General features: G+C 38.4%; 1 protein-coding gene across 6 annotated transcripts in view; it reads right to left on the bottom strand.

The window, feature by feature from the left end:
• The window catches only part of LOC124113148 (ranBP-type and C3HC4-type zinc finger-containing protein 1-like), a 58,134-nt gene that overhangs the window by 38,389 nt on the left and 2,286 nt on the right, over positions 1–17,459 (bottom strand). For 3 of the 6 annotated variants that reach the window (XM_048397782.1, XM_048397783.1, XM_048397784.1), the window contains exon 2: positions 6,160–7,032. The exons of the other annotated variants lie outside the window; for them this stretch is intronic. In XM_048397782.1, coding sequence (XP_048253739.1) covers positions 6,160–6,507 — 348 coding nt within the window. In that variant the 5' untranslated portion in view covers positions 6,508–7,032. The remainder of the gene's footprint in view (positions 1–6,159; positions 7,033–17,459) is intronic. 6 annotated transcript variants of the gene reach the window in all.

The raw sequence follows: 17,459 nt of genomic DNA, 5'->3' as shown, positions 1-17,459 counted from the left end.
TGAGGGTCCTGTAAAGTAATGAAATAGTGTATACTAATTGTACTGTGCTCTTAGATAATTACTTTATATTTCTTAGTAAGGATAAGAATTTATGGATGTACAACTTCTTTATTACAGCTTCTTATCCTTACTTAGTACTCCAACTTCTAAATGAATTTACATTTCTTGTCGGGAGCACGGGTAGCCCAGTCGTCTAAGGCGCCGCGATTCACTGTGAAGAGTTGCGTCCCCTGGGCACGCCAGAAACCTATGATTGTGGGTTCGAATCCGGGTTCACCCCTATTATGTTTCTAGGTTTGTCAGCACCATACCCGTGCTCGTGGGTTTCACCGAAGTGGTAAACGTCTGAGACCTGCATCACTTCGGGCTTTCCTCCCGAATCAAGCTGACACGCCGCGATATAACCGGAATACTGTTAAAAGCGGTGTTAAACCCAACTCACTCACTCACCCAGGGAATTGGTTGATTGTGTGCCATTGTAACAAAAAAGGCAACCCTCATATCATTCACTGGTTTGTGAAAAAACTACTCTTGTTTACAGGGCATCACCACAGAGCTCAGAGCTCCAGAAAGGCTGCATATCTTTATACCTGATTCAACATAAATGGCCATAAACAAATATATTTTGAGTTGCCTCTGTAATCACATGAAACAGTTTGACCCCGCATAATTACCTAATGTACCCTATTCAGCTTGCATAACCTTGATATAACTTGAATACTGTTAAAAGCGGCATTAAACCCAACTCACTCACTCACTTACATTTCCTGTCAAGAATTTTGGTACAATGAATATTATTGTGTGTCCCCTGGGACACAATAAATATTTTTTTTCGTGTCCGTTCCATACATTTCTGTACATTTAACATGAATACCCCACTCAGACACAGTATACTGACTCCCAGCTGACCAGTCCTTCTTTTAGACCCTTAATGCCGAGCGCCAGACAGGTTAACAACAAGTACCATCTTTTAACGTCTTTTGATATGATGTGGCCGGGGATCAAACCCAGGACCTTCCGCTCTCCGGGCGGACGCTCTACAACTAGACCACGAAGGCAGTCATACACAACCAATGGTTATTGTCAACCCATCTGATGAATCTAGTTCGTGGATACAACACTCAGTAATATTCCAGCTATATGACACCAGTCTGTAAATAATCAAGACTGGACCAAACAATCCAGTGATTGATATCACGAGCATTGATCTACGCAATTGGGATACAATGACATGCATCAACAAAATCAGTGAACCTGACCACCTGATCCCGTTAGTCACCTCTTTCAACAAGCATAGTCGCCTTTTACGGAAAGCATGGGTTGCGGAAGACCTATTTTAACATGGATCTTCATTTTTAATATTTAAACAAATTTCAGACAGCATCAACTAAGAGTAAACACATGAACTCATTTTGTACATAGAGGATTCATCACGAGTGTTTTTTAATATGGGAAATATCAACTGAGTCTTAGTTAATCGGTATTTGCCGAGCCTTTGGCGAGGCAAATACCGATTAACGGGACGAGGTTGATATTTCCCATATTAAAAAACACAAGTGATGAATTCTATTTATCATTTTTGCTTCCCTTTTAAGGAATAATTGCATTAACAATAACATCAGCAACTTGTCGAAATCTTACGTATAGATCGTGCGTAGTGATACATGTTTTCCATAGCCGTGTAAACCAAAATAAACAACCTCTTAACTCCTTTATGGCATATTCCTTTGCTGAGAAAAAAAGTACCATCAACCTGTAACCAGTAATATCTTTTGTCAACACGGATTATCACTGTAGCACTTCCCCTTTCATCTATTAAAACATTGTCTCCAACATCAAAGGTATCCATGTTGTTTGTAAACACCTACTCAGTGCACCTGCGAAAAAAGTCCCACTTCAGGTTATCTAATTTGCATATCTAATTTGCATACTTATGTCATTGGGGTATGACATACATGTTTTTATGTCATAAGCTTATGTCATGGATAAATGCTTTAGTTAAATGATAAATAATCATACACTAACTACTAAGTTGGCATGTGTGAGAAAACATAGGGAACAATGTCAATCCACAGTACAAAAACACAATGGCGACATAAACATTATAAAACTACAAGTCAAAAGTTATTGTTCAAACAGGATGTAACTGGTCATTCTGACGTGTGCTATAAAGCTGCCTGTAGCACACAATAAACATGTAATGTGAGTTGAGTGATTGGCACTGCTTAATGACACTTCTAACATAGCATCTATCATTTGGGAGGGGAGCATTCGAACATACAACCTAAGTTCGGTGTTGGATAGATTTACAACATGGAACATATACTAGTAGTCAGCAATATTTACTAGTAGTCAGTTATATTTACTAGTAGTCAGTATTATTTACTTGTAGTTCGCAATATTTACTGTTTGCAAGGTTATGTGGTAGTCAGCAATATCTACTGGTAGTCAGCAACATTTACTGGTAGTTCGCAATATTAACTGTTAGCAGAATTATCTGGTAGTCAGCAATATTTGTTTGTAGTCATCAATATTTACTGGTAGTCAGCAATATCTACTGGTAGTCAGCAATATTTACTGGTAGTCAGCAATATTTACTAGTAGTCAGCAACATTTGCAGGTAGTCAGCAACATTTACAGTTAGCAGGATTATCTGGTAGTCAGCAATATTTACTGGTAGTCAGCAACATTTACTGGTAGTTCGCAATATTAACTGTTAGCAGAATTATCTGGTAGTCAGCAATATTTACTAGTAGTCAGCAACATTTGCAGGTAGTCAGCAACTTTTACAGTTAGCAGGATTATCTGGTAGTCAGCAATATTTGCTGGTAGTCAGCAATATTTACTGGTAGTCAGCAATATCTACTGGTAGTCAGCAATATTTACTGGTAGTCAGCAATATTTACTGGTAGTCAGCAATATTTACTGGTAGTCAGCAATATTTACTGGCAGTCAGCAATATCTACTGGTAGTCAGCAATATCTACTGGTAGTCAGCAATATCTACTGGTAGTCAGCAATATTTACTGGTAGTCAGCAATATCTACTGGTAGTCAGCAATATTTACTGGTAGTCAGCAATATCGACTGGTAGTCAGCAATATTTACTGGCAGTCAGCAATATTTACTGGTAGGAAGCAATATTTACTGGTAGTTAGCAATATTAACTGGCAGTCAGCAATATTTACTGGTAGGAAGCAATATTTACTGGTAGTTAGCAATATTTTTTGGTAGTCAGCAATATTTACTGGTAGGAAGCAATATTTACTGGTAGTTAGCAATATTAACTGGTAGTCAGCAATATGTACTGGTAGTCAGCAATATCGACTGGTAGTCAGCAATATTTACTGGTAGTCAGCAATATCTACTGGTAGTCAGCAATATTTACTGGTAGGCAGCAATATCTACTGCAATATCATCACACAACACGGAAATGTATCAGCCAATGGTTGTCATAAAGTCATTGTTTACTTTTGTAAAATGTTTACACAAATTTCAAATGTCTCATCATGTGTATTGCCTCGTTTGATGAATACTTGTATGTATATAAATTTCACATATTGACACTGCTCTTACCTTGCCCCACTTGATTTTAGGTTTGAGAATGAGAAAGAAACCTGTATGATTTGGCCCTTCAAATTGCATTTATATGTAGATTATTTTAATGATAAACTAAAGACAATCATTCACAAATGTCACCCACAAAAATACAGGCGAGTTCATCGATTTTACAACATTAAAACTTTGAGCAAGGTAGATTCTACTCTATGGCATATATAGGCAATGGCATCAAGCTTCTTCCCAGCGCGTGACACCTTCGTTACACTCCCGGTAGCTCCCCGAATGGGCTATTGCTATCAGGAGCTTGCAATGGCATATACAAAGGGAAACCACTCCCATCTAAAGTATAAACTAAGATTATCTGCCCTTGTTATCCCAAAGGTCACGGACATTACTAATCGCATGCAGACACCAGTTATATGGTTCACTAAAGCAATTAACGGTATTTCTTATGTTAAGTCTGTGGTGCGTTCTTCATGTTGTTGAAGTGCTGATTCAAATCATTAATTCTGACAAAATATATAGGCAATGTTTGAAGGTAAAGCTGATGATGTAAGTGAAACAGACCCTGTGTTGCTTGCCATTTTTGTCAAGTTTATTCAGGGACAACATTGGTCCAGACTGCAGATTTCAACTGCAGCTTACAATTACCTTAACATACAATAGCTCATCTTCCCCAGGCAAGGGAGTTAACTGACTTTAAAAGTCCAGTTTCCACCCTTGCCAAACTTGGCTGGAATTACTAGGCTCGATCGTTGCACCACCAGTGGCTATTACCAGTTATGTCCCTTCTAGACCTCTCCTATGGAACAATCAGTTTCCACCTCTCGTATCACTTGCGTTTGCTTCACACAAAATGGTGGCGATAATCAAGATCTATATTGTGCTAAAAAGGGTCTTACATCGCGAAATGCATCAAATCACGTGAGCACCTTCATTAAAAACATGAAAGGATTTGGAAAATGTCTGCTGACAACGAATTGTCGATGCACATGCTTTGCAAACCCTGAAATCGATCAAAATCTGCACGAAAGTTTACGAACCGGATTTTGATTTCGGTGCGCGATTTTGATTGGACTATGCATTGACTCGATAGTCCAGACAAAACGTAACTCCTTAATACCAGCCTAGTTCGGCAAGGGTGGAAACTGGACTTTAGTAGTCAGTTAACTCCTTTGCCTCGGGAAGATGACAATAGCTTAGACTATTATTTAGTCTATGAAATCTTGTATTACACAATATCCTTCTTGACACTAACAAATTTTTAAAAGTGTCTGTTTCTGATTTCATGTGGAATAGAGCTAGCTAGAGCTGGCTAGACCTGCTTTTGTATGCGCTTCTAGATTGTGGTTTTTTTCATAAAATAAATATATTCCACAGTCATTGTGCAGGAATAACAATCGCTTTGTGTAAGAAGATAGCGATTGTAGTGAAGCCCAAGATCACAATCTTAAGGATTAACTGTAGCGCTAAGATTGTTCTGCGCAAGTGGACCCAGATAAGTTGCGTAATTGTGTACAAAAACGCTTGAATATTTAAGAAACTAAATACATGTACTTTACAACACTGTGCGTTACTACCCAACATAGCCTTTTCAACTTGCCTACCCACATATATTTACATATCGTGTTTGCTCACTGAATACAGGTATCATATGTACTTGAACTATAAACAATTCATACAAATGGTGGTACGTCTCACATATTGAGTTGTGAGATTATGCAACATACAACACCCTCGGGGTAAAACATGAACAGGTGAAAACTAGGAGTCACCTGAAACAGCATTTTATGCAGAAAGAAATTTTTTTTCAAAATAGATCTACTCATGCGTATAAAATACTAAACAGACCTGACCCAAGAGGGGAAATATATTGAATACCCAATCTCTCTCTCTCTATCGTGACAAGGGTGGATTTTCCGACACGGAAACACCATACATACACTGATATGTAATTGATCTCGCAGTTTCTCACTGACATCTCATAGAACTTGTGCTTGGAAGCTCCACACACACACGCTCACACGTACCTAAAAATATCCATTAGAACATATTATATGCATAGATTTCTTCAAAACCAACACTCTTATAATAATTAATTTGACAGTACTGTGGTCACTGGTCATTGTCGCATTTGAGCAGATACTAAGTACCTGGATAAGTGCAGTATATAAATTTATGATATATTAATAATTTACAAACCATGTTGTGTTGTTATTGTTTCACTGAAGATAACAAATAAAACATCAACTGCTGACTTGTTATTGTATTCGTGTATTAATATTCATATTCATTATCCTATATTCGTAATATTAATCGTATTCACCTCATAGTGTATTCGATGCAGCCCTACTAAATATGCCAACCAAAAATGACTGAAAAAGAAATACTATTCTAAAAATATTAGCTTCCGCAGTGAAGGGTCCATTAAACCAGGTGTTTCAAGCAGAGGGGGCTTATTGTGATTTGATACCTCTGGCTGACAAATCAGAATAAAATATTTTCATATTCACGGTCGAATCTACATTCGAAACATGTACATTTAAAACACAATCGGTTAATCTCCAAAGTAAAAATTGACAAAACAATCCACATTATACCTCAGCATCTGTGCCAGGTTTAGTCTTCAGGACAGTGATATGATAACACTGATCCCCATCACTGTGATATAGATACACCACATTATCCTTGGCAGACACCATTGGCCGAGCGTCAGGGTCATGGAGGGGCTTTGTGGTTTCCCACTCCACATTCACAGGGACGTTGATTGGCTGGTTCACCACACAAGCACAGGACGCGATGCAGTTGGCTCGAGCTTCAAGGACAGTAGATGCACTGTACTGACTCAGGCGTTTGCTCCTCGGACGCGGCACTGCTGGTTTCTTACTGGGCGCTTGTCTTAAAAGTACTGGCGACAACGGCGCCTCTGTTCCTTGTGCAGATGCCATATCAACAGTTTTCTTGTTGACAAAATGGCGACTTCACAAAATGAGTTTAGTTTAGTTTCGTGTTATCATCTTGTTTAACTTTCAATTTGAAAAAAAATTGGTGCGATTACATATTAACCATTCTTCACAAGATTGAAATCAGGGTGTCAAGAAAACCAAATACAGGTACCACAATACAATGTTAGCTCTTGGCAGACATTGGACATTCTGGAGGAATTTCTGAAATTATCTCATCCAAAACATGGCTGCAGTCACACACAGTATCACTTGAGAATATTCCTTGAATCAGTTAAGTGAAACGTCTGTTGGGACTTCACAAACAATTCTCATTCGCATATTTTTTCACATATACTGCTGGTCACTTCTGTTCAACTTGAATCCGTTAAAAGAGAATACTACTTTCCTCACAACAATCTTGAACTGAGACAATATCAGATCAGTTTGAGAAATCCTTGATACAGTCACATACACTTCCTGTGTCCTTCCTTTAAGAGATTCTGAAGTTCATACTTTCCTCACAACAATCTGGAATTGAGACAATATCACATCACATTTGTTCAACTTGAATCAGTTATATGAGAAAACTACTTTCCCCACAACTCTCTTGAATTGAGATAGTATCAGATCAGTTTGAGAATTCCTCGAAACAGTCACATAAATTTCCTGCAGCCTTTCTTTAAGAGATTCCAGTGTTACCCACCTCGATAAGATTCTCACCATTCACACTGATCGACTTCCGAACATCCAACTCGAAAATCCCACATCCAACAATGAAATTATCCTTCTTCCGGTAATTCATGTAAGGGTGACATTGATATCAACATTCGCGTTGCCACAATCCAATATCTGTGTCTGTATTCCAGTCATAACACACAAGGTAGACACGAGACATTGTCAATGAATCCAGGAAGTGACAACTGCACCCTTCAAATAAGGATACTACGCAGGATAAATGGAGTTTCCACATCGTCACAAACCGAAACTTATTCCCCTGTGACAGCTGTGTTGACCCACTTAGAAATGTGTGTAGTATATGAATGCCTCTCTCATAGAGCAACTTCTTAACAATAAGACAGCAAAATAAATGTTCCCCTTAGGGTAATATAGAGTGCACTAGGCGACCTGGCTAGATTATTCACAAAACATCTGAGGTCTTAATCTATGTTAATTAGGAAACAGGATATAACATGGATGTTGTGACTCTGTACCTAAGTTCAATGATAACATTGTGACAGTAACCTCCATAGCAACAGTAGCATCACACCCTAATATGTCAGAGGACTCTATATCATAGGCAGCCGTTTAAATTTGATTTATCAAGACATGTTCAGAGGACATAGTTAAGTGTAATCATTATTTCACTAGTTCAGAGGTTGTTTTTTTTGTCTGTTTTAAACAGTTCTATTTTGTAGCAAAATTTAAGCATTCAGAACTGGTTTAGAATTATAACCCTCAAATGCTACTTTGTTGTTTAGTGCTGCACTCAGCAATATTCCAGTTATATGATGGCGGGCTGTAAATAATTTAGTCTGGACCAGAAAATCTAGTGATAGACATCATGAGCATCAATTCATGCAATTGGTATACAATCAACCAAGTCAGCGAGCCTGACCACCCAATCCCATAAGTCGCCTCTTATAGCAAGCATGGGTTGCTGAAGACCTATTCTAACCCTGATTTTCACAGGTTTCTACTGCTACTAGTAAATGAGGACTACCATCATTGGATATTTACTCAACACAATTTAGAAGTATCAGGCTACCAAACTACCGTGAATTTGAAGGATGCATAAGTGTGGCAAATCCTCTTGATAAATCACTGTCTAGTGTGAGGGTTGATCAAACCTCTACAATCATTTTTTGTTGTTGTCTTAACCGTAGTTTGATATAAGTATACCCCCGGTATAAACAGCCTATATACAGCAAATGGACAGCACAGAAACAGTTTGTTATTTCCGTCAGTTGTTATAAGTGTGTTCGTTACAAACATAGTTTACTGTACTTATCTCTATGCAAATATTGTATACTATATCTATGAAATCTATATCTGAACTCTGTGTTCATTATAAATCCATGATATAATACATGTGGAACATTTTGTACAAGATGTTGACAATATAACCATGTTGGCAATATGGCTCTAAGGATGACAATAAAACCCATGTTGACAATATGGCTCTATGATGACAATATAACCATGTTGACAATATGGCTCTATGATGACAATATAACCATGTTGACAATATGGCTCTATGGCAATATAACCATGTTGACAACATGGCTCTATGACAATATAACCATGTTGACAATATGGCTCTAAGGATGACAATAAAACCCATGTTGACAATATGGCTCTATGATGACAATAAAACCCATATTGACAATATGGCTCTATGACAATATAACCATGTTGACAATATGGCTCTATGATGACAATAAAACCCATGTTGACAATATGGCTCTATGATGACAATAAAACCCATATTGACAATATGGCTCTATGATGACAACATAACTATGTTGACAATATGGCTCTATGATGACAATATAACCATGTTGACAATATGGCTCTATGATGACAATATAACCATGTTGACAATATGGCTCTTTGACAACATAACCATGTTGACAATATGGCCCTATGATGACAATATAACCATGGTGACAATATGGCTTTATGACAATATAACCATGTTGACAATATGGCTCTATGATGACAGTCACGATATGGCTGAAATACTGCAGATGTGACGTTAAATATTAACTCACTCACTCACTCTATGATGACAATATAACTTTGTTGACAATATGGCTCTATGGTGACAATATACCCATGTTGACAATATGGCTCTATGATGACAATATACCCTTGTTGACAACATGGCCCCATGATGACAATATATAACCATGTTGACAATATGGCCCTATGGTGACAATATAACCATGTTGACAATATGGCTCTATGACAATATAACAATGTTGACAATATGGCTCTATGACAATATAACCTTGTTGACAATAAGGCACTATGATGACAATATAACTCATGTTGACAATATGGCTCTATGATGACAATATAACCTTGTTGACAATAAGGCTCTATGATGACAATATAACTCATGTTGACAATATGGCTCTATGATGACAATATAACCATGTTGACAATATGGCCCTATGATGACAATATAACCATGTTGACAATATGGCTCTATGATGACAATTTAACCTTGTTGACAATAAGGCACTATGATGACAATATAACTCATGTTGACAATATGGCTCTATGATGACAATATAACCATGTTGACAATATGGCCCTATGATGACAATATAACCATGTTGACAATATGGCTCTATGATGACAATTTAACCTTGTTGACAATAAGGCTCTATGATGACAATATAACTCATGTTGACAATATGGCTCTATGATGACAATATAACCATGTTGACAATATGGCCCTATGATGACAATATAACCATGTTGACAATATGGCTCTATGATGACAATATAACCATGTTGACAATATGGCTCTATGATGACAATTTAACCATGTTAACAATATGGCTCTATGATGACAATATAACCATGTTGACAATAAGGCTCTATGATGACAATATAACCATCATGACAATAAGGCTCTATGGCAATATAAAAATGTTGACATCATGGCTCTAAGATGACAATATAACTCATGTTGACATCATGGCTCTATGATGACAATATAACTCATGTTGACAAAACCCAACTCTGACAATGTCCAATTATCAAATGACACTAGTAACAAAGTCCAGGTGAGGTGAAATGGGATTTAACAACTCATTGAAGATTATTGTACTAATTTTGCAACATGCACGTGTGTCTGGCTGCTTGTACTAGTCTTGACTTAAGTTTTATAGTGCTAGCCCACTGAGATATCCTGCCGCAGTGAATACCCCACACAGACACAGTATACTGACTCCGAGCCGACCAGTCCTTGTTTTATACCCTTTATACCAAGCACCAGGCAGGGTAACAACAAGTACCACACTCAGCAATATTCCAGTCCATAAATAACCAAGTCATGAGCTACAACCCAGTGATCAACATCATGAGCATCGATCTACGAATTGAGATACGATGATATGCATCAACCAAGTCAGCAAGTGTGACCTCCTGATCCTGTTAGTCACTTCTTACAACAAGCATGGGTTGATGAAGACAAAAGTCTAACCCAGATCTTCACTGGTACATCAACTTTCGATACTAACCCTGAACAACCAAAATGCAAATCAAGAATAAAAATGCTGAATTCTTACCTTAACTGTGAAAAATAAATCTTCAAGATGAAAATAAAGGGTTTCATTTTCATTACACATGGAATCAAGGTGTTGCTCTGAGATGTTAAACATTACAAAACAAAACTTGTACATGAAGACTGATCACTCTGTCATGTTATATGTCACACCCTCGCACAAGATGGCCATGATAGACACGTGTACTTGGTACTAAAGTAGTCACGGAAATGAAAAAAAACTGTTTTTTTTATCTCAGATTTTAAATAAATGCACTTAATATACAAAATATATAAATATTCAAACAACTCAATTAGTTCTAATTTGGCCTTGGCACAAATACAGCGTATCAAAGGTTTTTATGTCTTTTTACACGTAAAAGTGTGTAAAAATATGAACAAAACAGACTATAGTGAAACTGAGCATAACCAGGTGTTAGTAGATCAAGGTGAATGTCCATGACCTATGACACTTTGGTGTCAGGTTACATACCGCCGTCACGGGGCAGGAGTACTGCTGTGTGGTGTCAGGTTACATACCTCCGTCACAGGGCAGGAGTACTGCTATGTGGTGTCAGGTTACATACCGCCGTCACAGGGCAGGAGTACTGCTATGTGGTGTCAGGTTACATAGCGCCGTCACGGGGCAGGAGTACTGCTATGTGGTGTCAGGTTACATAGCGCTGTCACAGGGCAGGAGTACTGCTATGTGGTGTCAGGTTACTTACCGCCGTCACAGGGCAGGAGTACTGCTATGTGGTGTCAGGTAACATACCGCCGTCACAGGGCAGGAGTACTGCTATGTGGTGTCAGGTTACATACCGCCGTCACGGGGCATGAGTACTGCTATGTGGTGTCAGGTTACATACCGCCGTCACAGGGCAGGAGTACTGCTATGTGGTGTCAGGTTACATACCGCCGTCACGGGGCAGGAGTACTGCTATGTGGTGTCAGGTTACATACCGCCGTCAAGGGGAAGGGGTAGTGCTATGTGGTGTCAGGTTACATAGCGCCGTCACGGGGCAGGAGTACTGCTATGTGGTGTCAGGTTACATACCGCCGTCACGGGGCAGGAGTAGTGCTATGTGGTGTCAGGTTACATAGCGCCGTCACAGGGCAGAAGTAGTGCTATGTGGTGTCAGGTTACATACCGCCGTCACAGGGCCTATGTGGTGTCAGGTTACATACCGCCGTCACGGGGCAGGAGTACTGCTATGTGGTGTCAGGTTACATACCTACGTCACGGGGCAGGAGTACTGCTATGTGGTGTCAGGTTACATACCGCCGTCACGGGGCAGGAGTACTGCTATGTGGTGTCAGGTTACATACCGCCGTCACGGGGAAGGAGTACTGCTATGTGGTGTCAGGTTACATACCGCCGTCACGGGGCAGGAGTACTGCTATGTGTTGTCAGGTTACATACCGCCGTCACAGGGCAGGAGTACTGCTATCTGGTGTCAGGTTACATACCGCCGTCACAGGGCAGGAGTACCGTGACAGGTGAAAACAGGTGCTTGAAACCCACGTGCATGTGATTTTTCAGTGGTTAGTGATTTGTGAGTGGCATTGTGGGATAGTGAATCATTGTCAAAATATCAGAACGTAAAAGTAACATATTCCCTTCTCAAACAACAACTTACATGTCATTATTATTATGTACATAAACACAGCTGTTATTTTTATTAACTTTTTTCCAGGCTAATTTGCATAATGCCTTTAGACTGTTTCTGCCATGTCAATTTGGACTTAGTTTTATTTTTGAATGTTTAAAGTGCCTACAAATTACCTCCTGTAAAGTACATTTTGTATTGAGCACTGAGATAAAACTAGCAAATCCAGACTAGTACTTTTCCAGTTGTTTTGTTATTTCGTATTTACATCTACATAATGCTTTGTGTCGATTATCAAATCCAGCAAAACAGGTTTTTTTCATTTCCATGAGTACTTTAAGATGAAACAAACCCTCTACTTCCTGGTGACCTGAGTGTGACATCATACTATCATGTAACAGGGCTCAATTAAGCTGTATAAACATGCACCTGTGCATCCAGTTATTAAAAAATGCAACCTAATATTTATGTCTACCTGCACCAAGTGCATGTCAAAATCTTTCAAATTTGCCCAAACAACAAGCGTGGATTTTCGAAGACATTCAGTACCTCTAAGCTATATTTATCATACATATCAACAATCACTCAGTTGTGTGTAATTTGTCATGCATTTCGGGGCTTGACATCATCAAACTGTGAGCACTTCAAGATTATGTGCATGTTTCAAGATTGATAACTGTATGGGACCAGGGTGCAACCTAGTTTTGTCTGGTGCAACTTGATTTTAATGTCAAGATGCACCTGGTGCAAGTTAAATCGAGTTCCGTAAATTGAGTCCTGTATACACTCAAAGCAACATGAAAATGCTCATACTTGGTTTTGAACTAATTGATGGTTCTATTGTTTAAAAGTTTAACTTTTATTAATATTTTATTTTATTTTATGTACATATCAGTACATGGACAAAAGATCAGGGGTTTACATAGACTTTCTCAGAGGCCACTATTTGGTTCCAACTCTGAAGCAAATGTGTGTAAATATTCAAAAGTGACGTCATCCTAGTAATGTTATTGCATTGCAGAGATGACCTACATTTCATTGATAAGAATAAACAATTGCTGATCGCAATATTCCCCCATTTTCAAACCGGGGGATAAAAATGACAGTTTTTAACAAAAGATTTGTTCCCAAGGGCATCTAGTTTGGAATCCTAGAAAAATCCAGAGTGAGACAGCTGGGGTTCACACTGTCTTATGGAGTTGGTTGGTTGGCTGGTTTGTTGTTTAACGCCGTACTCTGCAATATTCCAGCTATATGACAGCGGTCTGTAAAATAATCGAGTCTGGACCAGACAATCCAGTGATTGATATCATGAGCATCGATCCACGCAATTGGGATCGATGGCATGCATCAACCAAGTCAGCGAGCCTGACCACCAGATCCCGTTAGTCGCCTTTTACGACAAGCATAGTCACCTCTTACGGCAAGCATGGGTTGCTGAAGACCTAGCCTTATGGAGTACAACGTATGTCAGTTATATCATGTATCAATGTAACAAGGAAGGAAAAGCCCAAAGTGTGCCGGTTTAATGGAGATGTTTCCACGTTGGAGACGCCACAAACATGGGTATGACACAGACAGACGAAACATCCTGATCCAAGCTGTGATATGTGCATTCATACACTCCCTCACCTCATCTTCCTGTGTTTAAAGCAGACAGACTAGAATGAGAACCCCAATTCTTGCGAACAAGTTTCAGAAAAAAATACTATCGTATAAAGTGGCCACTTAAAAATAGATCATACCTCTTCCGGTGAGCAAACAGGAGATAAAAAACTTAATCAATGTAAAATAAATTTTATAATGAAAGATTTGAACTGTACTTCCTGTTATGCTAGACATTGTTTTATAGGCAGGGATTAAGATTGTTTTGCAAAATTGTCAGTAAGCTGGAAATACCACACAGCTGTACATACATTGTTCTCCCAAGATCTACCGGTGATTCAGTTTAAAAATACTCAAAATAATTACTCTAAAGAATTTAATGAAAACAACAACAAAAGCATTTAAATCTGAAAGTATTATTACACCAGGAATAACATTAATAATAGGTATTGGCCTGAATTTCGTATTACAATTTATTGCTATAATGATTCATGTATTGGGAATCGTACCACACTATATTGCATGTGTTCTTTAATCTGTAATTTGTCATAAACTTGAATAAAAATTACCCAGATGACTTGTCCATACATAGGACTTCTCCCACCCATTTTTGACAACTTCCTTGTCGTCCACCAACTTTCGGGATGTTGCTATAGTCACAACCCATAAGAAATAGACATATAATATACAGGGACTGGTCATGATTACCGGTAGTTTTGCTTTTTCGATCACAGGAATCAGTTGCTAATATCTGAGTTTCGTAATTTCAATTCGACTTGTCACTTATGTAAAATAACTTAGCAAACAAGATGAAAATATGCATGACTTCTAAAAAATGCAATATACTGGTATTTTCTAACCGTATTGTGATACAAATTCATAAGTTTTTCAAATTGTGGTATACTTGTATACAGGTAATACCCACACCTCTATTTATTATGTTGTTACTATGTATACTTATAATGAAAATACAGTTAACTACGGTTATAACGAACCCAGAGGGACCACTAATTTTAGTTCATTATAAACGTAGTTCGTTATAAGCATATATACAGCATAAATGCAGCAAGATTTAGGGACAAAACAGTAAGTTTGTTATATCCGTCAGTTCGTTATAAGCGTGTTCGCTATAACCGTAGTTTACTGTAATCATAAAAGAAACTAAATTTATATATAAACATTAGGTTTTTTACTGGTTAGGTTTTACATATATAACTGCTTGGCAACCAATTTCAATCAGTAAAACTACAAGTGGGAAGTTCTCCCCAATCTGTCTGTCTGTCTGTCTGTCTGTCCGTGCTGTGTGTCTGCTCATTTTTCAATAACAGGTTGCACTGGTGCATGTTTTATATAGTTAAATCAAGCCATGCCCCAACAGATACAGGGTACAGGCAGTCTCAGAACACATAGAGACAGAGGTTGCTGTAGTCATATCTTTGTCATATCCATCTGACAGACATGACGGCTGTCTGTAAATAACCGAGTCTTGACCAGATAATCCAGTGACTGACATCATGAGCATCGATCCCCGCAATTGGGATACGATGACATGCATCAACCGTGTCAGCAATACTGACCACCCGATCCCGTTAGTCACCTCTTACGACAAGCATAGTCATCTTTTACAGCAAGTATGGGTTGCTGAAGACCTATTCTACCCCGGATCTTCACGCGTCTCTCCCTACGAAGAAGCAAAGTGAATATCTACCAAATGATAATCAGTTGTATTTAATGAGTGGACACAATACTTATCCCAAAGATATTCAGCATATTTGTCTTGTGCTAAAAATTCCAAAACTCCTTACTGTGACTCTGACATTATTTCATTTTTTTTAAATTTTAAAATGTTCACTAATTTGGGGAAATATCCAATAGAGTGATGAATAGATGAGTGAAAACATATTGGTTACCCAATTAAGATGTAATAACCCAATTAAAATAGAAACCCTAGAGTAAAAACTCAATTGCTCAAAATGTTTTGTGGAGCTCTGATATTCATTGTACCTACAGTATATCAGTATATTGAGGCTGTCTCTTATTTCATCCATCGGGGGCATGGGTGGCCCAGTCATCTAAGGCGCTGCGACTCGCTGTGCAGAGTTGCGTCCCTTGGGCACGCCAGAAACCTATGATTGTGGGTTCGAATCCCGGTTCGCCATAATTATGTTTCTAGGTTTGTCAGCACCATACCCGTGCTCGTGGGTTTCACCGAAGTGATAAACGTCTCAGACCTGCATCATTTCGGGCTTTCCTCCCACATTAAGCTGGCACGCCGTGATATAACTGGAATACTGTTAAAAGCGGCGTTAAACCCAACTCACTCACTCACTATTTCATCCATCAATTACGACCACTGTCCACATGACCATTGATCCCTTCCAGGTTCTCAAGTAATTATCGTATTCAACGTAATAAGCACCCTGGGCGCGCTCAAAATTTGAAACAGGAGCCTCTTATTAGAATAAAATTTTGGTAAAATAAAAACAGAGTTGAAAGATCGCAAATTTCGTGGTTTATGCAGCCTGAAATGATACAAAGTCCAGAATTTAATTGCCCATAATTAAGGGTGCATATTACACACGACTGTGTATTATACACGGATAAATAAGTCTTGTGTACATTGTTCAATCGGAAGGGGTGCTATTTGGGATTGTTCACTAGCCAATATATTACCAAATCTCGCCTTGGCCGCTTATTAGAGCAGGGCGCTTATTACGTCGAATACGGTACTTAAAAGTACATACACTACACCACATATTGCCTGCAAAGACCCTTAAATTCATTATTATGGATCCCCTCGACCGCCACTTTTGTAAGTGAAGGTAAATGTCTGACACAGGCAAGATAATTGCACAGGCAAGTGTTACTTAAACGCTGATCACTAAACAAATACTAAATCCAGTGTTCCCGTTTACGGGTAAATACCAGTTTTTTACCAGTAAAATTAGGCTTGGACCGGTATTCATGTGACTGCCAGTCCCTGTGGACCGGCAAATAGAGTACCTTATAAATCATTGTTGTTGAACAAAACATCGGCAATATTCATATAAGTATATTTTTCGAATGATGTCAGCTTGTCTGTTACCTTCAGGGTTTCCCCTTGTCTATTTTTAGTGCAAGGAAATAACATTTTGCTTTGGTTTGAGGTTAAATATATATTTGTAGCAACATAGTCTTGAAATATAAAAATAAAAGAGAAAATTGTGACTAAACTTTGTGTGAATGATGTGTAGATCTAACTAAGTTACTTCAGAGATAATGTCATGTTGAATTAATTCAAACCAGGTAATTTTTATACGTTTTTTTTAACTGTTGAAAGTTGGGACTGACAAAATTTAGGAGGGAACTGGTAATTTTTAGTGTTGCCAGTCTACCGGGAGTGGCAGTATCAAAAGCCAGCGGGATCACTGTAAATCTAATTCAATAATAATGTACTCACTATCAGGGTATGAAACTCCCAAAAA

Source organism: Haliotis rufescens, unplaced genomic scaffold, assembly GCF_023055435.1.
Source record: "Haliotis rufescens isolate VD_foot unplaced genomic scaffold, xgHalRufe1.0.p SCAF_17, whole genome shotgun sequence".
Classification (NCBI taxonomy): domain Eukaryota; kingdom Metazoa; phylum Mollusca; class Gastropoda; order Lepetellida; family Haliotidae; genus Haliotis; species Haliotis rufescens.
Note: the sequence above shows the minus strand (reverse complement) of the source record. Positions and strands in the feature narration are given on the sequence as shown.